At 37.9% G+C, this 25,894-nt stretch overlaps 2 protein-coding genes across 5 annotated transcripts in view; both read right to left on the bottom strand.

Annotated features, from left to right (window-relative positions):
• The window catches only part of LOC141522389 (zinc finger protein DPF3-like), a 547,867-nt gene that overhangs the window by 78,077 nt on the left and 443,896 nt on the right, over nucleotides 1-25,894 (bottom strand). The gene's annotated exons all lie outside the window — the stretch shown is intronic.
• The window catches only part of LOC141522388 (zinc finger protein DPF3), a 317,782-nt gene that overhangs the window by 201,693 nt on the left and 90,195 nt on the right, over nucleotides 1-25,894 (bottom strand). For all 4 annotated transcript variants that reach the window (XM_074235794.1, XM_074235795.1, XM_074235796.1 and 1 more), the window contains exon 3: nucleotides 18,216-18,323. In XM_074235794.1, the coding sequence (XP_074091895.1) occupies nucleotides 18,216-18,323 (108 nt within the window). The remainder of the gene's footprint in view (nucleotides 1-18,215; nucleotides 18,324-25,894) is intronic.

Below are 25,894 nucleotides of genomic sequence, written 5' to 3'. Positions count from 1 at the left end.
TGAGAGGAGTGTCAAGTATGACACTCCAGTGTATCTTGATTGCAGAATTCATGGAGAGAGAATAAATAAAAAGGAAGAGAGAGGGAAGAGGAAGAATTATGATAAGTATTATATACTAACAGAGGAGTTTTAGTTGATCCTGGAGGTAATGTGGAGGCACAGGAAATTTTTTTGGGGGGGGGGGGCATGAAAGGATCAAGGGTTGATATGTTCAGATCTATGCTTAAGAAATGCTTCCTTTGGCAACTAAGCAAAGATGAATTAGAGTATGGAGAGATTTCAGATAGGTATACCAATAAGGAAGGGAGGGAGAGAGGGAGAGAGGGAGTGAGAGAGAAGAAAGAAAGAAAGAAAGAAAGAAAGAAAGAAAGAAAGAAAGAAAGAAAGAAAGAAAGAAAGAAAGGAAGGAAGGAAGGAAGGAAGGAAGGAAGGAAGGAAGGAAGGAAGGAAGGAAGGAAGGAAGGAAGGAAGGAAGAAAGAAAGAAAGAAAGAAAGAAAGAAAGAAAGAAAGAAAGAAAGAAAGAAAGAAAGAAAGAGAAAACTAAAAAAGGTGAGAAGGATATCCAGGAGACAGTGATGTGGAACTGGAGCTCAGAAGAGAGATCAGAACTGTGTATAAATAGATCTGGAAATTATCTGCAGAACTGACTAGTGAACCTATGGGATCCAATGAGATCCTTGAGTGAAATAGTTTAATATGTGAAATAAGTAAAACAGAAAATTTGCCCAGGACAAAGCCATGAGAGACACCCATGGTAAATGATCCTGTCATGGGTTAAAAGCCAGCAAAAGATCAAAAACAGAATAATCAGGAGAGCAGGTGTCATGAAAACTCAGAGAGAAAGTATGCAGGAGAAAACATTAAATGGTTTTCAAGTGTTGCACAGGTTAAGATGGGAAGAGAACTAAAAAAAGGTCCTTACTTTTGGTAATTGAGAAATCATTCCAAAAAAGAGAAAGAGATCATTGTCAACTTTGAATAGAGCAGTTTCAATTAAAATGCAAGTTTTGAGAGCAGATGGTAGAGCATTATAGGGAGAGAGAGAGCAGAGGAAAGTAGAGGTTCTGATTGTAAATGACTTTTCCAAGGAAATTAGTCATAAAGCAGATATAGGGACAATAGCTCAATAGGAACAGTAGGATCAAGTGAGAACTTTTTCATTGATAGAATAGAAAATGGTATGTTTGTAGGCAGCAGGTAAGGAACTGGGAGATAAAAAGAGAGAGGGACAAAACTGAGAGCCAGGAAATCATAGAAATTTGATGGATAAAATAGGAGGGGTTGGGATTAAGGATGCATAAAGAAGGAATGTCCTTGCAAGGAGGAAAATGTCTGAGTGATATAAGATGTGGAAATTCATAGAAAATGCCCTCAATTTTTTCAGTGAAATACACAGCGAAGTCCTCACCTGAGTGAGTTGAGGGGGAGTGGGGTTACTGTGGCAGGCTTGAGGAGATAGGAACTTTGGAACAGCCACCATGGAGAGTGGGAATAATCAATCAACTGGGGTGAAGAAAAATGATTGTTTTGCTAAAGTAAGAGCTCAGTTGAATTAGGCAATTTTAAATTTGTAGTGGACCTACTTGGCACAGTTTTGTGATTTCTTCCAGCTGTGTTCAGGGAGTGCATATATAGAAACAAAAGAGAAGGAGAAGAAGAAGAGGGGTCAGGGCTGAATTTTAGTAAGATATAATCAATGATGAGAAAAGTACACAAAGCATTAGAGAATAGAGTGTAGAGTTGATTTGATTCACCAAGGGGTCAAGTTAAGGACTGGAGAAGTAAATATGCAATAGAAGGGAAATGGCTTGGGAAAGAATTGAATGGTAGACAAGATGAAAAAAGAACAGAATTAAAGATTATAAGGCATAGAAAAATAGGAAGGGGATAAAAGATTATGATCAGATAGCTCTAATCATGAGAAAGTTGTTCCTTACATTAACTCTAAAATATGGTTCTTTGTGATTTCCACCATTTTCCCTTGACACTCTGAAATAAAGCACAAATCTTATGTCTCCTTTCCATGGGGCAATCCACTAGAATATATGAACTATCATGGTTTGACTGAATTTTCTCAAGACTATGAACATTCCCAGTTCCTTCAACTAATCCTCATAAGGCATGATCACAACACTCTTCACCATCCTGAATGCTCTCTGGATGCTATGTAGCTTATCAATGTCCTTTCCTAAAATATGATTCCCAGAGCTAAGCACAATATTTCATATGTGCTCTGATCAAGACCATATCAATCTTCACTTCCAGTGTTCATCAGCTCGCTCTGGAGGTGGATAGCATTTTTTATAATGAGTCCTTTTGCATTGTTGTAGATCATTGTATTGATCTGTAGCTAAATTTTTCACAGTTAATCAGCATTACAAAATTGCTATTCCTGTCTACTGTTATTCTGTTCACTTAACTTTGAATCAGTTCAAATGAATCTTCCTAAGTTTATCTGAACCCTTCCCCTCAATCATTTCTTATAACACAGTGGTATTCCATCACGATCATATGCCACAACTTGTTCAGTCATTCCCCCAGTTGATGGGTATCCCCTCGATTTCAATTCTTTGCCACCACAAAAAAAAAAAAATGCTACAAATGTTTTTTTATATATCTTCTGATATCTTTGGGATACAGACCTAGTAGTGAGTGATACTACATTCCTCTTAATGCAGTCTAAGATACCCTTAGCTTTTTTTGACCTCACATCACACTATTGATTTATATGAAAACTTACAGTACACTAAAATCTCCAATACTTTTTTCAAACAACTATCAAGGCAGACTTCTTACATTTTGTTCTTGTGATGTTATTTCATTTTTCAACCAAGTATAAGGCTTTACTCATTTTTGTCCAGGCCTATGATTTCATCAATATGAAAAACTCAGTGTAAAAAACTCCCTTTATCAATATAGATTATAAACCTGATCTGTAATGTATGATCTTGCCTGTAATCATTGAGAAGTAAAGCCTACTTGCTTATAGTCACATAGTTAGGTTATGTCAAAGCTAAGACTTGAACCTAGGTCTTCCTGATTCTCAACTTGTCCCTTTATATACAGTACAGCATGCTACCTTTTGGCATTTATTCTTATTTAATTTTGTCTTGAGCAGTTAGGTGGTTCAGAATCCCTGGAGTCAGAAAGACATCTTCCTGAGTTTAAATTATGGCATCAGGCACTTACTAGCTGTGTCAATTAACCCTGTTTGCCTCAGTTTCCTCCTATATAAAATGAGCTGGAGAAGGAAATGGCAAACCACTTCAGTATCTTTGCCAGGAAAACCCCAAATGGGGTCAAAGATTCAAACAAGACTGAAAAACGACTGAACAACAAATAATTTCCATCTTACAAGAATTACTCCAACATTCTACCCTATCAAGATATTTGAATTCCATCTTTCATCCAAAGTTCTAATCATCCCTTTCAGCTTCGCATCATCTGCAGATTTGACAAGCAGGCTATTTTTCCCTTATCTGCTAGTACAGATCCCTGAGGCATTCCCCTAGAGACTTATTTCCAAATTAACATAAAACTACGAATTATTTTTCTTTTAGTCCAGTAATTCAACCCAATCTACATCCATATAATCACATTACCTTCCAGTCCTTATTTCATATATATATATATATATATATATATATATATATATATATATATATATATATGTAGTGCACAAGAATACTTGTAACCTGAATTCACAGTACATTGGTATGAGGTTCTCGCCTCATTGGTGGACATCAATACTCCATGCCGGAGTGAGGGTGAAGACAGAGCTGGTGAGAGGAATGATTAGGTCTCTTCAGGCTTTTGGGTGCTTCTACTGACTTTCAACTTCAAGAGAGAAATGGATGACATGTCTCTTCAGGTCACTGAAGGGGAAGAAAGACTCTAGAAAGAAGCTGACATAAAGGATTAATATAATGGTCCTCATTTCCAGCTACTCTACTAGAGTCTTCAAGAAATTTCCCTTGGGATTCTCTTCTTGGTTGAGTTCTTATCTCATTTTTTACTCCATTTTTTTCTGGTATATGTTCACATATATTTTCATATATACATATGTGTGTGTATATTATACACATACTTTCATTTCTGTTTTGTTATCAACTTGAATAAATGGATTACTTTGCTATTGGCTATGTGTGTTCATTGTAGAACTGTCATTTAGTGGAGAATCAAGCTTTAGATATAAATATAGATATAATTCCAGCCTGGTACTCCCTTTCTCTGATATGAGCAGAGTCAAGGCCAGTCTCTGGCCCCCAGCTTCCTGCTTCCCCTCCTGACAGGAATTGCTTTTGTTTGGGTTTTCCTTTTTTTATGATGGGGGGAGGTGTTGAGGCAATTTGGGGTTAAGTGACTTGTCAAAGGTCCCACAACTAGAAAGTGTCCAAGATTAGATTTAAATTCAGGTCCTCCTGGATCCAGGGTTGGTACTCTAGCCACTGTGCCACCTAGCTGCCTCATTGGCAGAGATTGAAGTCTTAGAAAATAATGAGAAAGGTCACCCTAAAGATGTATCTAGTGTTGCCTCATAGTGAGACACCAAGACATCTACATGCCATGTAACATAAAATGGTTTTTTAATGTTATATTAAAATCTAGGTAGATTCCACCTATAGTGTTTCCCTGATCTACCAGCTTCATCAGTCTGTAAAAAAAAGAAAAGATTAGTATCACATAAACTCTTCTCAATGAAAATATGTAGATTCTTTATAATCACTTCTTTCTAACTAGTCGCTAACCATATACCTTGTTATAGAGCCTATTAGATTATGACAACTGCAATTCATTTTTTAGTGTCTATTTTGTGGTAGTTGTGATGTTTCCTATAAAATATGGGAGTGTAAGAGAAGTAGTTGACCCCTCCCATACCTCAATTATAGTCACAGAAAGTCCAGAATGTAATCACAAGGCGTTAATGAGGTGTTAAAATGACTGTAGAGATGTAACTACCCTTGATCCCTTTATGTGGTGTGAACATCTCGCTGGTTGAGACAGGAAAGCAACAACCCCATTTTCTGAGCAAACAACTTAGCCAGTACAGCTATGATCTGGGGAAAAAAAACACCATCAGACCAAAAAAAGATACAAGCTCCAGCAGAGAGCTGAGATCTATACTCCAAAGACTCTGCTACGGCATAGCAATCATTTGCAGGAGGAAGTAGCTTCCAATAAGAGGAAACTTGATAAGGGAGAGTTACCCAAGAAAACCAGTCGATCTTGGGGAATCCAACAGGGGCAACCAACTCAACAGAGACACTGCCCCCAAAGAAAACTGCCTGAGGACTGTCCAAAGAAGGAAAGGATTGACAGTACCTGTAAAAACAGAGACTGAGTTGCTATTATCACACATCAAACCTCACTGTCACCATATTCTAAGTTTGAGCCTGTTCTTCCCAAGGAAGATATGTGTATTTGTGAGACAATATGCCCCCAAGTTTTATGTGGAGAACATTTTGTACTGTCATTCTTGCTATTCCATCTAAGTAAATGTATTTGCCTTTCAGTCTTTGATTCTAAAAAAGCCGACCAATAGAACCTCAGAAGCCAGAGAAGCAAGAAGAGTGATCATAGGGATAGATATCCTTAGAAGTGAAGACAACAGCTGTAGTCTGGGGACTGCCCGGGATTTTCAAGTCTGTACACATTAGAGGAACAAACCAGAAATGGTGTTCTAGAAGAATATGTTTAAGTAGGATTTTGTAACTTCAAGTGCCATCTTTACTCTGGGGGAATATAAAATGAATTGCTATTTCATTCTAGAAAATATCCATGCCCTATACATATTTACATAGCATTGTTAATAATGAAGGCCTTTATTCCCATTTTAGAATCTTTGCATATTGTAAGTTTATTTTTTTCCCTAGAGAATGAGTTAATAATCTTAGGTAAAATTCCAAAGGGAAAACCATAAGCCTCTAGATCTTCACTCTGAAAGAACAACCCAATGACATTTAGAATAACTCTCCAAAAAGGATACTTTCATATTAATTGATTACATATATGGTTTTTGGTTGCTTCTTTTTTTTTGTCTTCTGTCTTAGTGCTAACTGAAGTATGTCCAGGTTTTCCCAGTTACAACTTGGTCCATCTGAGCCCAAATGACTCCACAACATCTGATATCAAACCCTCCATAATCAACTTGTTAGCCAATATTGAGTAAATGGAAAACATCCAATCTCATAGTCTCATTACCCTCAGTCAATTACTGCTTTCAAAAATCCCAAACTCAAAGTAATAAAAAAAAGTCTTGCTCTATCCTACCCCCCCCAATAATCATCTTGGAACCCCTGAAAATAAAGAAGACACCCTAATGTATGTCAGGGATGGAACTTTTGGGGGTATAAAAATGAAAGACTGAAAAGCTAACTTTGAGGCTCAGACTACCACCTCACTCTAGATACAGATTTGAAGAATATCCCCCTGCCTGTCTCCAGCTGCCTGTAAAGAATATCTGTTAATAAATCTATTTCTGTCACATGAATCCCATATATGGGCCTCCTCTTTTTTTTCCCCTTTCCTGATACAGATGCCGATTTATCAAATAATCACTCATTTGGAGTGCCTTCACTGCCAAATGTAGGAATTCACATAGAGAGCCCTCAGCTGCAATAAGTGGCCCTAATTTTTTTTTCCACAATACATACTGGAATTTTTCCAGGAATCAAAGTCAAACTTGCCAGTCCTATATTTTGAAAATTGTATTCTCTTCCCTGAAAATTGGGAAAATATTTACCCTGTCTCAAGTCCCGTGGCCTTTCCTGTTCTCCCTGCCTTTTTAGAACTACTCTCTCTAGCTTAACAACAATGATAATTACAGCAACAATAATATTTATTTACATAGTACTTAAAGTACTTTACAAATATCAATTTATTGTATCCTCATAACATCTATGGGAAGTAGATGCTATTATTATCCTTACATTGCAGTTAAGGAAACTGAGACAAAGGTAAAATAATTTTACTAGAGTGATTTGCCATTTCCTTCTCCAGTTAATTATACAGATGAGGATACTGAGACAAACAGGGTTAAGTGACTTGCCCAGAGTTACACAGCTAATAACTGTCTGAGACTAAATTTAAACCCAGGTCTTCCTGTCTCCAGACCCAGCATTTCTGTCCCCTGTGCTACCTATGTGAGGGAACTCTTAAGTCACACTATATAAGGAATTTAAAGGAAAAGAAGATATTAAGTCTGAAAAAAGAAGATTCAGGATTAACTGGGTGGACTTCCAAGGTATTTCACATACTTCCTCTCATATACTCTATATTCCACCTAAATTGACCTCATGCATCTATCTCCATGCCTTTACACAAGTTCCTCCCCTTGTCCACAAGCTTCAAATATTCTCTATCCATACTTCCATACTTCCAACTCTCCAAGAAGCAATCTACAGGTATCTATTTATTAATATCTACTATGTGCCATATAGTGGGGATATAAGTTAAAAGAATTTTTAAAACTTGGTTTGCCAGGAGTTTACCTCCTTACCTTTACCTTACCTATTTCTAATAGGGACTCCTCTCTCTCTCTCTCTCTCTCTCTCTCTCACACACACACACACACACACACACACACACACACACACACACCCCTTACACATTTATATATACACACATACATATACTAAACTGGTCTTAGATGCTAAATAGTAATGTGACACTGGGAAAGTCATTTATCCCTTTTTGCCTCAGTTCCATATCTGTAAAATAAGGTAGAGAAATAAATGACAAACCATTCCAATAGCCTTGCCAATAAAACCCCAAATAGGGTAATAGCATTGGATACAATGGAAAAATAAATGAACAATTATAGGAAAACTCCTGGTATTGGGTGGGAGGAAAGGGAAGAATCAGGGAGAGACGAGGCCATGATCAGATTTTCACTTAAAGAAAATTCCTTGGAACATGTATAAGATGGATTAGAGAGATTCAAAGCAGGGAGACCAACTAGAAGTTATTGCAATAATCTAGGGAAGGCTTAAACCAAGATTGTAGCAGTGTAAGTGAAGAGGAGTCAAATGCAAAAGATGTAAAGACAGAAATGACAAGACTTGGACTCCTTATATTCATTCAAGGATCAGATCAAGTACCCCCCTTTGATATGAGTCAAATATTAATATTATTAATCAGACTACCTGATTCTCCTTGGTATTGATGTCTTATTAGCTGATAATCCCTTTGTATATATTATGTATTACTTCTCTATATACACCTTGTTCCCACTAGTAGAATACACTTTGATGACAAGGACTGTTTCTTTCCCCTTATGTCTTTGTATATCCAACAACTGTCGGTGTCTGACACATATTACATATTTAATAAATGTTTGTTGAATTTTCCATCATTGACAGAATTGTGATGTTTGGACTTTAACATCCTAGTCCCCAGTGTACTATATGAGGAAGGGGAAATGGCACTAAAAGAAACCAAAAAAAGGGAAAATAAATTAAGCAGATACTGAGAAGATCTGTCCTGGGTGCAACACAATTCTGAGGGTTTGAAGTGTCAAAGACTTTGAGTTAGAATGACTCTTAGTCTTCTAGTCCAATCTTATCATTTTACAAATGAAGAAAGTGGGGCAATTGAGTGGCACAGTGGATATAGCACCCACCCTGGAGTTAGGAAACCTAAGTTCAAATCTTACTAGCTATGTGACCCTGAGCAAGATCACTTACTCCCAATTGCTTCAGAAGAAAAAGAAAGATGGAAAAAAAGGAGGAGGAAGAGAAGGAGGAGGAGGAGGAGGAATAAGAAAAAAACAAAAATTTAAGGACCACAAAGAGTAATAAATAGAAGCAGGAGTAAAATTCGGGTCCTTGTGGTTTTTTTTTAGGTTTTTGCTAGGCTGTGGGGTTAAGTGGCTTGCCCAAGGCCACACAGATAGGTAATTATTAAGTGTCTAAGGCCGGATTTGAACTCAGGTACTCTTGACTGCCAGGCCAGTGCTTTATCCACTGCGCCACCTAGCCGCCCCAAGGTCCTTGTATTTTAAAGTCAGTGCTCTCTCTATTGTATCTAGTCTCAAAGTATTGGAAAAGTAAGGGAAAGATCTATTGAACCAGAAAAAAAAATCATGACCATTGCTACTGACAAAAGTATCAATTGAGAAGCTATCATAACTACCAGCCCATATACCTACTTTCTCATCATATCAAAAGCATCCTTGATGAAAATAGCTTTCACAGAGCATGCACTTTCTAAATCTCTGTTGATTGTTTCGTTGAATTACAAAGAAATTCTGATAAAAATATTTTTGGTCTGGTTCCATGAGTATGTAGAATGAAAATACTTTTTTTATAATTTGTACTTTTAGAGAATTTCCTGAGCCACTGAGAGATTAGTTGATTTGGTCATATATCTAGTATATGTCAAAAACAAGACTTGATCCTAGTCTTCCTGACTCCATGGCACTCCAAGAAACCTAGAGATCATATAATCCAATTCCTCTTTCTTCTTCAGATGAAGATATTGAAATCCAAAGTGATGAAATGATTTTGTCCAAGGTCACATACTATTTAGTATAGAACTAAGCTTTAAATTCAAGTCTTCTAATTTCAAATCCTTTGTCTTATATACAGTACAAGTTTAATAAATGCTTATCAGAGTGAATTACTTATCTATATCAAATAAAATATGGATATATATTCATATATAAATCATAACTTCTTTTAAATGAAAGGCTGTGAGCGACTCCTACAAGGAGATAGCCATGTGAAGCAATCAACAAAGCAAAAACATTTTAGAAAAAAGTATTTGAGTTAAGAAATAATAGAATGAAACACAAAAGTAATATTTCAGCAGGACAGTATTACTAGACAAGATAAATAGAGAATTCAATAAACATCTAAAACATGGAATAGAAGTATGTATGATAGGGGACTTTAGCTACTATGAAGACATCTAATGAAAGCACACCAATAAATTCTTAACTTGCTTTAATAATCATTTCATCTTCAAAAGATGGAAGAAGAAATCAAAGGAACTTCTATCCAGACTTAAACAGTAAGAAGGATTACATGGTAAACTAGGGAATATGGAGATCTGTAGAACATTTCATATTAGAGAAGGGGAAAAGTCAGGAATAATTTAATATTTTTCCCTAAGTTTGGGAGAACAGACTTCAAATATTTCAAGAAAGGAAGGATAAATAGAATTCAATAACCTAAATAAAATGCAAACATTTCTGATAAAGAAAAAAAGGGAGAAGTCTTCAAAGAGACTAACATAGCCAGGCAGGCAACTAAATGACCAACTCAGAGGGAGCAAAAGAAAGATCAAAGAAGATACAGTTGAGTTACTCTGAATGAATGGGATGGTGCTAAAGGATATCAGACCAAAGGAAACATTGAAACTTTCTTTTACTTTGCTTTCTTTACCAAGAAGAGCACTCCTCAATATGGGAAGGATAACTTAAAAATGGTTAATAGTGAGTTAAACTCCAAGATACCTAAGAAAATGGGAAGAGAGCACCTGGCTGCCCTCAATGAGTTTAAGTCACAAAGTCCAAATGAACTGTATACCAGGGTGCTGGAAAGTACTGGCAGATATGATTTATGGAACTGTTGTCAGTGATCTTCACAAAATTATGGAAAATGGGAAATATGTCAGAGGGCTGGGTACAAGAAATTATTGTCCCCTACTTTAAAAAAAAAAGAAAAGAAAGAAGATGGAAACCCTCACACTATAGGTGAAATTCTATACAAAATATAATTTGTAAACAATCAGAAAAAGAAGCAGTCATCACTTATAACCAGTAATATAACTGGACTGGCAAATCAAGGTAATACAGTAGATGTAGGGTTCCTAGGTGCCAACAGCAATTTTACCAAAGTTTCTGATTTTATTCTTGAAGACAAGAGGGCATGTGGGCTAGCTGATAGAAGAGAATGCAGGAGGATCCAGAATTGGTCAAACAGCTTGGAGTCCTTATGAATAAGTCCTTTGAAAAATCAGAACATTTACCCAGGTCTTTTTCTGGGATACCTCTCTTCCTTCCCATAATTTCCCAAGAATGGTTAGCTGACCTACAAACTTGCAATTTCCTATGGCCTTTAGGAAATGTCCAGCTAAATGTTTCATTAGCACATCAAGCTAAACAAGTATAAAATAAAGCTTATTTTATTTTCCCATAAACTGCTCTCCCTTCTTAACTTCATCATTTGTCAGTGGCTCAACTATATAAACTCAAAATCCCATATTTAAAACCTTGGAGTTATCTCTGGTTCTTCCCTTTCCCTCACTCCTTATATCCATTCAGTTACCAAAATCCATTATTTCTATTTCGCAATGTCTTTCACATAAGTCCTCTCTACCCTAGTCTTATTGCCTTCATTTTAGTATAAAAACTTCATTATCAGTCAACCTGGTACTATAGTCTCCTTTCTCAGCCACCTTAAGTGTTAATCTCACTCTCTTCCCACTCCAAATCATCCTTCACAATACTACCAGACATCATACCATTTTATAGATCTCTTCATATCATTTCTTTGCTCAAAACCCATCAATAACTCCCTACTACCTACTAGCTTATATTCAAATTTCTTATCCTAGCATTCAAAGTTCTCGGCAGCAGGTACAACACCATATACATCGAATCCTTTCATACTGTTTCTATTCAGTTGTTTTTCATTTATGTCTGATTCTTCTGACCCCATTAGGAATTTTCTTGACAATGACAGTGGAGTACTTTTGCCATTCCTATTCCAGTTCATTTTACAAGCAAGGAAACTGAGGCAAACAGATCACATTTGCCTATGGTCACACAGCTAAAAAGTGTCTGAAGCTGGATTTGAACTCCAATCTTCAGATTCTAGGTCCAGCACTCTGTTCATCATGCTACCTTGCTGACCCTTAAAGATAATTAGCTAATGAATTAATCTGCTACATTATGATAACAAACCACAAGGCACTTACCCTCCTCTCTCCATTCCCTGTGAAACAGTGCCAAAAGAATCATAGGTAGGAGAAGATCCAAAAAATAACTGCAGTAACAATTGTTCAAAACTCAAAGTGCAAGAACACATTCTGAGAGAACATCTCTAATTGACTACAGAAGCAGTGGTTAAAGATGTTCTCATTGGTTTGCTTATTTGAATCTGCTACCCAACTCCTGAGATGTTGTTGATCAGGAAACTGTCCTTGGTCCTGTATTCTCCCCCTCTGTGTTATTTGGAGCTATTGCTTCTCTTTAGAATAAATGGTCTGCCCTTCTAGGGAGGGAGGGAGTTCCAGAGGGAAAAGGAACTCAATGAGACCTGTGTCCTAGCCTTAGAACTTGGGCACTAATTAGCTGTGTGACCTCAGACAAGTCATTTTACCTTCTCTGGGCCTTAGTTTGCTCTTCTTCAATGAGGCAATGATACCTTTGGTTCTATATTGTAAAGTGCTATAAGTTTCTGTTGCTCTTTAGTCACTTATAGTTCTAGACAGAGGATAGGAGGTCAAGAAGGATTTAATTAATAACTTCTCACAATCCCTAGTTTTCTTCAAGGTTTTTTCCAAGTGCCACCTCTTCCATGAGGCTTTTACCACTTCCCCCAGGTATCAGAGGTCTCCCTCCTAAAAGCACTTTGTAATTACTTGTGTTTCCCCCATAGAATGTAAGCTTCCTGAAAAACAAGAAATGCTTCAGTTTTGCCCCTGTATCCCTAGGATCTAGCACAGTGTCTGTCACACAGCAGTTGTCTGATGAATACTTATTAAATGATTGAATGCTTTCCCTTTCCTGAATCCCTTTACAAAGGTGGTATACACTTAAGTGTTCCCAAGGACCTCTATAGAATCAGTGAAACAGCTGAGAGAGTAACAAATTTTATATACATGTGCCTCTATCGACTATGTGGTCTATGTACAGACAATTTCTAACCTAAAGTACTTTTATAGCTACCACAAAGGCAGTTACTTAGGGATTTTCTTTAATCTTCCTATACATTCCTGTTTCATCCACACCCTGGATTCCATAAACCAAAAGGATGCTAAACACAAGACAGAAAAAAAAGACAGGGTCCCATAAGAAAAACCATCAGACCACAAATAGACCTTCAGCCACAGTTGGTGAATGCTGCTTTAAATGTATCCAAACTCCTTCTAGCTTTAGTTCTGTGCTAATCTGAGCAGAGGTGACATACTTCAGTTACAAGATCTATCAAAGTTTGACTTTTTATTTCTGGTGAAGTACACAGGCACCAGGAATGATAGTCACATAGTCACAGAGAAATTCAAAGGAGTTGACAGGATTGAGCTATGAAATGGTAAAAACTCATCCCTTTACAGATATCCACATTTTTCACTAATGCAATTAGAGGTCTAATTTAGAATTAATCAAACAACATTTGACCACACCTCTAGAGGGTACTGAAATTACTAACCCTACCACAGTTATGGGGAGTATAAGCCCAGAATTACCATTGGAAAATACTTGAAAGGTGAAAGAGGATTTTTCTCTCCTCACCAACTCACTTGCATTGGCCCATATATGTCATCTAGCAACTTGTGTTACTTTTCCTAGAAAGAAAATCTCTCCCCCCATTCAAATATCACAGTTAGTTTAAGAGAATTCTAGGCACAGACAAATACATGGAGGCCAGAAATAACACCAAAAAGCATGAACCCAGGCATGTAGACAAAAGAGCTGGCTATGGACGCTAGAGACAGCTAGCTCTGGCAAATGAGAGATGGGCTGCAGAGAACAGGGATGCATAGGGAAAGAAAAAAAAAACTAGAGGATTTAGCAGTACCAGAAAAGTAAACAGCCTTTTATAGCTATTGTTTTTACTATGCCATCTTAATAAATGCCTTTGATAAGGGCAAATTGTACAAATTACTATTAAGTGGAATCACACTGGTGAGAGGTCTACAATTTTAGGAATGGGTATCCACAGTGTACCCCAACTCCCAAAGGACCCAGCCTGCAAAACTTAAGTACCAATGTTGCAAATTGGGACTATGTAAGAATATCTCAGGGATAGCATGAGGATTGTAACAAAAATTCTTAGGTAGGAAGTAGAGAGGTTTCTCACAGTCAGAGCTAGGCTTTTATTCCTTTCACATACTCAATCATCACAAACAATTTAAAAATTATTTTAAAAAAAGAAGACAAAATTGTTGAGTTGAAGGGCATAGAAATTTTATCCTAAATTTCGTAATCTGAGCCAATATACACGGCAGTTGATTGATCTAAGGAAGCCAGGCTTTCCACAGAGATGACCACCATGTTGTTTCAGAAGATCCAACACATCCTTTTCTAGCCATTACTCCAAACCTCCCCTGGGTCAGGGTCATTGTATTTCCAAGGGAAACCAATTTTCACATTGGCAAGGCTGGATTTAATGAATCACAATTCCAATCCTCCATCCACAAAATACATTCTCAGTCTTACAATGCCCCATGTACAACATGCGCACACATATACACACACATACACACACATACACATATACATTTGTAATCACATATAATTTTCACATATAAGAAAAATTGCTTTCTTAATGAGAATTCATGAGCAAAAATGCATAGTCTTGAGGCCATAAGAGGAAATGCTATATAGCAACTAGAATTGAGTTTAAATACTGCCTTTAGATACCATTTGCTGCTTGATCCTGGGCAAGTTACTTAATCTCTCTCTATTTTCCATATCTGTAAATTAGGGTTTGGACTCAGTGACTTCTAAGGTCCCTTACAGCTCTAAATCTATAATTCAATGCCCAAAAAAAATATTCATATAGAATCACAATAGTCTCAAAGTTAGAAGGACCTCAAAGATGATTTAATTCAGAAATGTCAAATATGAGACTCTGGCCTACAACACTCCCAAATGTAGCCCAAACCAGATTAAAAGGTAATTAGGAAATATTTAAACAAAATAAATAAAAACACAATAGAACATAACTCATGTTAATCTGTGGAATTTCTAAGTCAATGTGTTTCCTGTAGGACACCCTAGTTTCTATTTCAGTTTGACACCACTTTAACTCAAAGCCATCTTAAGACTACTATTTATAGCATCCCACTATCTACCAACACTTAGACCTGATAATTTTTTTTACTTGTTTGCTTTCAAATATATTTAAAGATACTTAGAGATATTTACTTTCTCTTTCCTTTTTTAAATTCCATAATGTTAGAGGTGTGATTTGAAAGCTTATCACTTGATATGTGAGGGTTTTCAGTCCTGCCTTCTAGGTAATGTGGGGCAAAATGTTTTCTACTCCTATTTCTGCTTATTTCAGGGTAGCCACAGAACCTGAGAGCAATAAGGGAAGAAAGGAAAAATTCTGAGAACAAGTTAGAGGTGATGGGTCACCAATGGTCAGGAAAAAGAAATTCACTTCTACTTCAATGATTTGTCAAGTTCTACACCTTTTTGTTCAATCCTCTCCCTACACACACACACACACACACACACACACACACACACACACACACATACACAAATTTTGTTGTTCATTCATGTCAGTGTAGGACTCTCCATGATCCTATTTGAATTTCTTGGCAAAAGTACTGGAGATGTTTGTCATTTCTCTTTCCAGTTCATTTTACAGATATGGAAACTGAGGCAAGCATTTAGTAGATTGCTCAGGGTCACACAGCTAGGAATTGTCCAAGGCTAGATTTGATTTCAAGAAGACATCTAAGTGGCACAATGGAGAGAGTGCCAGCCCTGGAGTCAGAAGTACCTGAGTTCAGATACTTACTAGCTGGGCAAGTCATTTAATTCTATTCACCTCAGTTTCCTCATCTGTAAAATGAGTTGGAGAAGGGAATGGCAAACCACTCCAGTAGCTTTGCCAAGAAAACCCCAAATGGGGTCTCAAAGAGTCTGACATGACTAAACAAGTGCCAAAATTCACTTTTATTTATTTTTATAGATTTTTATTTGCTTTGTGTGCATTTTAATACTTTCCCAGTATAATGTAAACTCCCTGAGGGCAGGGACAGTTTTATTTATCTTTGAATGTCCAGTGCTTAGTATGGGGCTTGACATAAACCTTATAGGTCCTTGATAAATATTAATTGATTGATGCCATGAAAACTTGAGATTAGGTGAAATCACACCACCAATGAAAGCTGATAGAAGAATACAGCCAATAGCCAGGGAACTGGAGCTTTCCAAAAGGAATCCAGATAATAACCAGAGAGGTCAGTCTCAGATAACAGTTTTAACATTATAAGAATAGGGTTGAGGATTTTATGGTGGAATTTGATTAATATGCCTTAATTGTTTACCAGACAAGAAATGTTAGGAAAACCTACTCTAGGGGACAGCTGTAGGTGTTGGGGTTGGGTTTTTTTAATTGAATGATGCCAATCACCCTAATAGCTGAACTACCCAGACACAAACTGTTACATGAACCACCAGGGGTCACTGTGAACCTTACCAGAGGTCCACAAGAGAGCTGCCCTGCCCATCACCTCCTTACAGAGGCAGAAGGCACCCATCAGAGGACTAAGAGAGGGCATCCCTCTAAATGAAGAATCAACCACTTATATAAACTTGGCAAGAGAATTACCTGACTTCACACTATCTGGTGGCAGGACTTTTATGTGTCACCTACATTGTACTAATATGTTTTTCATGAATAACCTTTTAAGTGACTTGGGATATCATTGTGCCTTTGCAGACCCACTGCAAGACTGACTACCTACAATTTTTTTTTTAGTTTTTGCAAGGCAATGGGGGTTAGAGTGGCTTGCCCAAGGCCACACAGCTAGGTAATTATTAAGTATCTGAGGTCAGATTTGAACTCAGGCAGTGTTGACTCCAGGGCTGGTGCTCTATCCACCGCACCACCTAGCCACCCCCTACCTAGAAGCAATTTTAAGAACCTGAGCCAAATTTTTGTGTATCCGACCACCTCCCATCCTCCCCAAGAAATTTTTATACAGGTGAAGTCTAGCCAAGAGTTATACAGCCTTGATGGATGGAACAAAGGGTACAAATATTAAGGAAAATACCAATGGAAGCATTTAAGCGGGGGGGGGGGGGGGGACAGCTTGAGGGATGAAAGTGGAAAGGGAGAATGGAGGAAAAACGCCTTGTCTGATGGCCAACCTCTATCTCACCTGCGCAAGATGGGTGATGAGAAAGGAGACAGGAAGGCTAAATTGAAATTTTTTCATAAGTACCTCAAGCTTTTTTTGCTTTTGTAGCACTAGCTGAGAGCATTTCACACCACACACACACACACACACACACACACACACACACACACAGCCAAGTCATTTCAAAGTTCTGTTCACTTGGTTCCCAAAGTCTCAGTCAACTTGCTCTGATTTGCTAAACCCTAGAGACTACTCTGAAAAGGGCCAAAGTAGGAGTTAACAGTCAAGTAATATAACTAATAATAGTAAGCATTGGTTTAAATCAACCAATTTATCCTAGATATTCCTGAGCAGTTCTGTTACCTTCCCAGGGGTATCTCCATTTCTGTTTCCTATGTTGGGATCTGTTTATTTGTGAACTGATCCCCTCTCTCTGGGAAGCTTCAGCAGCAGTCCTCAAAGAAAAACAGAGTTTGTGTGTCTGTGTGTGTGTGTGTCTGTGTGTGTGTTTCCACCTTAAAACACATAATCTAGGATTCAGACAGTTTATAGAGGTTGCAAGCAAGGGGAAGGACATTCTACTCTCTGACCTAGCTGCAGCTCTCCTAGATGTGTCCTGACAGATTTGCTTAGGATCTGTTCTCACTCTATTTCTCCCTATTAATCTAAGGATAAGCAGAGCCAGGAATATGGAAAAAAACAATGAAAGAAGGGGGAGGAAGAGAGAGGGAGAAGGGAAGGAGAGAAAAAGATTTGAGAGGAGAAAGAGAGAGGAGAGGAGAAAGACAGAAGGGAAGAAAGGGGAAGATGGGAGGGGGAAGAGAGAAAAGAATAGGAAGAGGAAAGAGAGGGAGAGCCAGAGAGAGAGATTATTTCATATGCATTCACAAGCATAAGTCCTTAGCCACATGAGCAAACCTATATGCACTCCTATATATCCACATTTAATTAGGTTACCTGGTCATTCGGTCATTTTTTTGTGCTGCTAATGAAGAAACTAATTCCTGCAGCATCAACAAACAAAAGCAGAAGAGGAGAGGGCAGGGGACAATAGCTGTTCTCCCTTCCCACTCTCTCCTCTCTCTTCCCCCAAACGCCCCCCACCCCCCTTCCTCCTCCACCTCCGGCCCAGGGTCAGCACAGCTGAGATCCTAAGTATACTGACCAGGTTTTATCTCCAGCAGCCTCAGCTTTGGGTCTTCAGGTGGGTGCAGTCGTCTCTTCTTGCGCCAGCAGCGGGCAGGGTAGGTGTACAGCTGCCCAGGAGCTAGGCCTGACAATGAAACAAGACAAAGTGTGAAATGAAATCACTGAATGCCAGAACTAGAAGGAAACTTAGGAATCATGGAATCATTCAACACCTCCCTTCCCCTCAATTTACAAATGAAAAAAGTAAAGTTTATAAAGGGAAAGATACTTGCCCAGTTTTTGACAGACATAAGATCTGAACTGGTTTCTCCTGACTCTTAGTCCTGTGTTCTCTAACACTACCACACTGGATTTATGCTATATAGATTCAGCAGAGACAATACATATTCGAATTGAAAGGGACTCCATATGGCCCAAATTTCTCTTCTCCTAGATGAAGAATGTGATCCTGGGTAAATGACTTGCCCAGGGTCAAACAAGTTAATAGTGTCAAAGCCAAGACTAATGTCCTCTCACCAAGGTCTTCTGACTTCCTATCAACTCTTTCTGTTTCTTGGACTTCTCAGTCTCTGCTCTCCTTGCCTTGGAAGAACACCAGTCTACAGATGACTTTAATTTGTACAAAATGTCAGTAAAAGCAAGGCCTTTTTAGTTACATTCAAGAGTAATGTTTCATCTACATGACTGTGTATATGAGTAACCTGCAAATAATCTAGAGTGGAGAGACCTAAACGGGGACTCTTTTTATTTAAAAAAAATTTACTTGTGTTATTACCTTATGTACCTCCCATTGTTTTTCTTGGTTATAGTCATCTCTCTGTTTGGTTTCTGATCAGATATGGAAGCCACTTCAGAGCAACAAAAGAGGCAAGCCTTTCATTCCCAGGCAATAACATTGTACATATCAGAAGACCATTTCTTTCTTTTTTTTTTAGGTTTTTGCAAGGCAATGGGGTTAACTGACTTGCCCAAGGCCACATAGCTAGGTAATTATTAAATGTTTGAGGCTGGATTTGAACTCAGGTACTCCTGACTCCAGGGCCAGTGTTCTATCCACTATGCCACCTAACAGCTCCAGAAGACCATTTCTGATACTTAGTCATTCTTTAGGTAAGTCACTTCACCCATCTAATTGAGACTCAATTATCCCACATGTAAAATGGAAAGGTTGTTGGACTTTTTTTGGAAGGAGAGAGAGAGAGAGAGAGAGAGAGAGAGAGACAGAGAGAGAGAGAGAGAGAGAAGGAAACAAGCCTTTATTAAGCACCTAATATGTGAGAAGCACTAGCTAAAGTGCTTTATAAATATTATCTCATTCAATCCTTGAAAAAAATCCTAAGAGGAAGGAGTTATTATTATCTCTGCTTTACAGTTGAGGAAACTGAGGCAGTCAGAGATGAAGTGACTTGCCTAGGGCCATACAGTTAGCAGGATCTATAGTAAAATTTGCCTTCAGGTGAGTAACTTCAGGCCTAGATACTCTCATAATGTACCACCTAGCTGGACTGGATTGGATCTGTAATTTCATTGGTGTGGGACATCAAACTCAAATAGAAACAGGATTTGCTAAAACCTTATATAAGAATCCCTGCCTGTGGGACTTAGAAGAGCCTACAAAATTATCTATGTTATATTGTATTTTTATTTTGTCAAATGTTACCTAATTATATTTAAATCTAGTTCTGGTTACACTTGGGAAAGTTAGCTGATCTTAAGACTTCTGGTATATCTCTACCAATGCAGAAGGTACTAGTTTTAAAATTTAGGATTATAGAATTTAAAACTAGAAGGAACCTTATATGCCTCCAAACAACCTACAGCCTAGGACACAGAGAGATTAAATAACTTTTCCATGGTTACATATGCACTATGTGTACCATCCTGACTCCAAGACTTATCTCTCCAGGCTGTACAGATGGAGATCACAACTACTAAATGAAGGTAATGGCCCTTCTTCTTACCACAGGCAGGTGACACACAGGATAGAATGTCAGGCCTGGAGTCAGAAAGACTCATCTCACTGAATTCAAATCAAGCTTCAGACAATACTCGCTGTGTGACTCTGAACAAGTCACTTCACCCTGTAAAAATTAGCTAGGAAAGAAAATGCCAAATCATTCTAGTATCTCTGCCATGAAAACTCAAAATGGAATCGCAGTCAGACATAGCCAAAATAACTGAACAACAGAACTCCCTTCCACTTAGAGACATGGTGAAAGGAGTACTTTCTAAACCTCACAGTGCCTCAGTAGGAATGCTATTATCAATGCCATCAATCAAGAAATGCTTCTACCCTCCCAGTCTAAAAGACTGTAATCAATTTTGAAAGTCAAATATTTCAAAAGCTGTTATTATTTCTCTTCTGTTCCATATGATTTAAAGGTAAAAAATTAAAACAAACAAAAAAAGAAATTCATATCAGCACAAGCTTGAGTGAAGTTTGTCATTTTAGAGACTTTAAGACATTTTATTTTGCTATAACATGCCATGTGCCTTCGTATAATAGGTCCTGAGAATCTGTTCCTATTTCACAGTCAGGGAACACTGAGCCCCAAAGACAAGACATAAAGCTGGAGAGTCAATATAAAGAGTTTGACACACTGATCCAACTGTGGTTAGGGTTCTGGCAGAGGTTTGTGACCATGATCCCTCCTTGGAATGGGGAGATGACTCTAGATGCATTTGTCTATAGTAATATTGGTTCCAGGACTGAGAGATCAGAAACAAGCCAGGGACATGTATGCTAGCAAACAAGTGGGAGCCACAGACTATCAGGCATATCCATCATCTGAAAAAATTAGTAAGCAATGAAGGAATACAAGATTCCAAAAGGCAAACATAAACCAGGTAAATGTGGTAAAAAGTCAGACAAGGAGTTAAGGAATTGGGTATCTGAGTGGTTTTGAGCTCTGAATAAAAAGTTCATAGGAAGAAAGTTCAAAATTTGATTTATGTCAATAAACATGTCAGCACTTTTTGGGGGCCCTCACAATTGGACTAGGCCTTCCATCTTGACACTAACCTTCATTACTGCCCTTGATCTTATTTATACATGAGTTTCAGCTGTGGGGAGTACTATTACTTTTGTTGACTATATTGTAAAGAGTTGGCCTCTCTTACAGGCAGGTTGGATTTCATTCAACCAAGGGTTCTACACATGGGACATTCCATTGTCCTGAAAACTCTGATGAAGATGGCTTGGTTTTGGGCTCCTTCTAGATTTGGGAATGGTTCAGTCCAAGCCCAGCAAGCTGAGCCTCAGACTTTGAGAAGACTCAGAACTGACTTAGAAAGTACATTTCTTTTTTTATTTAAAATGTTGGTTTGGTCCCTTTTATTATTATGGAGGGGGCAAGGCAATGAAATTAAGTGACTTGTACAAGGTCACACAGCTAGATAAGTATTGAGTGTCTGAGGTTGGATTTGAACTCAGGTCCTCCTGATTCCGGGGCCAGTGCTCTATCCACTGTGCCACCTAGCTGCCCCAAAAGTACATTTCTTAAATCTGAGGCTAGCATATAGGCAAGTAGGTCAAAGACAAAGGAAAAGGTCCATTTATAAAAGTACCTTAGAGTTTGAAGAACCCATTGTCTCATTTGGTCCTCACAATAACCTTATGAGTTTAGTGCTATTTAGTATCATTTTCATTTTACAGGTGAAGAAACTGAGCTATATCGAGGGGTTAAGTGATTTACCCAGGGTCATATAGCTAATGTCTGAGGCCAGATTCCAAATGAGGTCTTCCTGACTCTAAATCCAGTGTACTATCCACTAATTTTTTGTTAGTTCATCATTTCAGTTGTGTTGGACTCTACTGACCCCAATCAGGGTTTTCTTGGCAAAAATATTGAGGTGCCATTTCCTTCTTCAGCTCATTTTACAGCTGAGGAAACTGAGGCAAACCAGGTTAAATGACTTGCCTGGGGTCACACACTTAACTGTCTGAGGTCAGATTTGAACTCAGAGAGATGAGTCTTTCTTACTCTAGATCCAGTACTCTATCCACTGAACTACTAATTATACCATATTCACTAATTAGGCACCACTTTTTCAAGCAATAAATTAAAATTTTAGCAATATTTTTGTTGTAGCAAAGACCTGAAAGAGAATGATTGGCAAATGTAATATATAAAGGCAAAAATTATGGGAATAGAATCAGGAACAGAGGGCTATCCCCCCCCCCCCCCCAGGGTGAGGAGGGCAAAGGGGATTGATGAAGGGGGTAGAGAGCAAGAATTAAGAGCAATTGCTATTCTAGCGGCCTTGAACCTGGTTCAAAAAAATTCAAACATCTCCTATCTATAGATCAGAGTTTTAAATATAGCTAAGAAGACTAAGAGAAGCAGTTTGATTGATAAGATACTTGTCTCAAAGCTAAGATGACTAGGTTCAAGCCCCATTGTGGACACATACTGGGAAACCCTGGTCATTTCACTTAATTAACTTCTCAGTACCCTAGCCAGAGGTATAAAACTCATGGTGCCAAAACTATAGGCCTCATGCAGTACCCAAAATACTTGTGTGTAGGATCCAGAATAAAATGTAATTAGGGAAAATTTAACAAAATAAATAAAAATATAATACAATATAACTATTATGAATTTGTGATTTTCTAAGTCAATATATATATAGGTAGGTGGCACAGTGGATACAGTGCTGAACCTGGAGTCAGGAAAAAATTCATTTTTAAATCTGACCTCAGACATTTCCTAGCTGTGTGACCCTGGGCAAGTCGTTTAACTCTGTTTGCCTCCGTTTTCTCCTCTGTAAAATGAGTTGGAGAAGGAAATGGCAAACCACTCCAAGAACTTTGCCAAGAAAACTCCAGATGGAGTCATGAAGGCTTGGACACAATTGAAATTACTGGACAACAACAAACCACAAAAGTCAATGTGCAGCCTGCAGGGATCCCCTTTCTATTTCTATTTCCCATCACTGATCTAGACTTGTAGTGTTAAACTCAATTAGAAACAGGAGCCTGCTGCTGACATATTGATTTATTTTTTAAATGTAATGTTATGTTTTATTGCATTTTATTTATTTTGTTAAATATTTCCCAATTACATTGGAACATTCTTGTTCAGCTGTGCCTACTCACAGGATAGGTAGAATGTTTGCTCTAGGCAACTAAGACTATAAATTACAGAGAAAATGCCTACCTGCATCAGTACAGGGAGTTTCCTCACATGGGAGCTCCCTTACACCAGTGAAATTACAGGTCCCTGTCCGTATCCTTAAGAATTGGAATATCCTATCAAAAGAAATCCCAAGAAATGATGAAGGCAAAGCACTCAGAGAAACTTGGGAATACTCAAATGAATTGATGCAGAGTTAATTAAGCAAAACCCCAGAAGAAAAACTCATACAATGACCCTGACAATGTAATAATAATAATAATATAAAATCATTTTATAATATAAAATATAATATATTAATAATGCTAATAATATAAAAGAAAAATACTGAAGGTCTTCAAAATGGTGACCAGTCATAATTTCAGAAGACAGATGGGAAGCATGCCTCTGGCCTCTCTTTAGAAAGATAATGGAATGTAGGTGCAAAATGTTGGCCATATGTTATCAGACACAGCCAATATGTTTGTTTGTTTTAACTGTATTTTTGTTACAAGAGAGGGTTCTGCTTTCAGTGGAGCCACTGAGAAGTCATTTTTAACAGCATCTAAAAAGCATTAAAAAAAAAAAGACTAGTTTCAGACCATATTCCAATGGATACTATCAATAAAAGCAAAGAACCATCTTAGGGAAGCTCCAGGTCACCCCATTCTCAATGCAAACTCAAGATCACAGTTGGTTTTTAGGAACAAAGTAAAATAAATGGCCACTTAAACTGTTGCTCTTGTATTCCTGTGAAATACCCATTCAGACCCAGGTCAACCCAAGAATCTATCAACTAAAAGGAGATTAGGATTAAGAGTTCCAACCTACTCTCCTGATTTCACAAACTATTAACCTGACCCTCATATTCTTAAGAAAGAAAGAAAAAACTAGCCCTAACTTACCAGTTTACCTTAAATTTCGCTTAAAGGAAGTAACATCCCTGAAACCTCATGGGTTCTGCCTATCACTTTGGTTTGTCTGCTAAGTGTTATTGAGTCAGTTTGGAATGCAGTCCAAGTCTTAGTTTGAAGAAGTAGACAGGAGGAGCTTGCACAATAGAGAGTTGAGCTCTCTGACCCTTGTTCCCCCAAAGGGCTTTGGAAACAGATCTCCCTAGAATGTCTGCTTTGAATCCAACCTTCACTTGATGACCTAATATCCACAGAAACTCTCTTGGGGGGGGGGGGCTCCAAGTATGGTTTCTGCCTTTCTGGCCTGACTGGGGCAATTGTACCTTTAGAGGGCAAATACATTCATATCCAGCCTTTTGCTTATAGAGGAAATAACAGGGTCTGCCATAAGTTATGTTGTTTATCTCATTAGTACAGGAGAGATATAACTCAGATACTATGTGTGGTGAAAAGGAGGAGGAAGTAATCATGGTTGCTAGAAAGTAAACCCTGAACACTGAATCTAGAGCTAGGGATATGAGGCTATAAACCAGGACTAGAATATTCTCCTTCCCTGCCCTTATCTCTTAGAATCTTAGCTTACTTCAAGACCCAGTTGGTATATCTTTCACTCACCCCACCTCCAGAAATATCTTATTACTTTGGCATATTCTCTATTTGCTTGTATGCATTTTGTTTTTGTAATATATAAACTACATGGGAACAGAAATTATTTAATTTTTGACTTTGTATCCCCTAAGTCTAGCATTGTTTGGCATATAGTGAGAATTTAATAAATGCTTGTTGAATTAAATGGTGATGGGGTGGGGGGCTGGAAGGAGAGAAAGGGAGTTAAGGAATAATAGAGTAGCTAGGTGACATAGTGAATAGAGTACCAGATCTGGAGTCAAAATGACTAATCTCCCTGAGTTCAAATTGGACCTCAGACACTTACCAACTATGTAACACTGGGCAAGTCACTTAACTCTATTTGTCTCAGTTTCCTCATCTGTAAAAATGAACTGGATAAGGAAATGACAAACCATTCAAGTATTTTTGCCAAGAAAAACCTCAGAATCAGATTGGATTGAAATGACTGAAAAATAAAGAAATAATTAGTAAATTTAGTTTCTGAAAAGGGGAAATCATGGCCCTGGTAACAATAGCTATAATAGCTAGATATGGCACTGTAAAGCATGGGAAATGTTTTAATATTTTATATCTCTTGAGGTTCCAAACACCCTGAGCCACAGATATTGTTATTATTATTATCTCCAGTTGACAGATGAGGAAATTGAGGCAGACAGAGGTTAAGCTGGCCATAGTTAAACTCAAGCTATTCTGACACCAAATAAAGCACTCTATCCACTGTATCACCTCAGAGCTATTTATCTACTTATATATACACATGCTTTCTAGATAACATGGGCAGCTAGGTGGATAGAATGAGACCTAAAGTCAAGAAGATTTATCTTCAGGAATTCAAATCTAGCCTCAGATACTTACTAGCTATGTGACCCTGAGCAAATCACTTAACCTTGTTTACCTCAGTTTCCTCATCTGTAAAGTGAACTGGAGAAAGAAATGGTAAACCACTCCAGCATCTTTGCTAAGAAAACCCCAAATAGGGTCAGAAAGAGCTGGACACAATTGAAAAATGACCAAAGATCCAGGTAAAATGTACTTCA

This window comes from Macrotis lagotis, chromosome 4, assembly GCF_037893015.1.
Source record: "Macrotis lagotis isolate mMagLag1 chromosome 4, bilby.v1.9.chrom.fasta, whole genome shotgun sequence".
In the NCBI taxonomy this organism is placed as follows: domain Eukaryota; kingdom Metazoa; phylum Chordata; class Mammalia; order Peramelemorphia; family Peramelidae; genus Macrotis; species Macrotis lagotis.
This window is presented reverse-complemented; position numbering and strand designations above follow the sequence as displayed.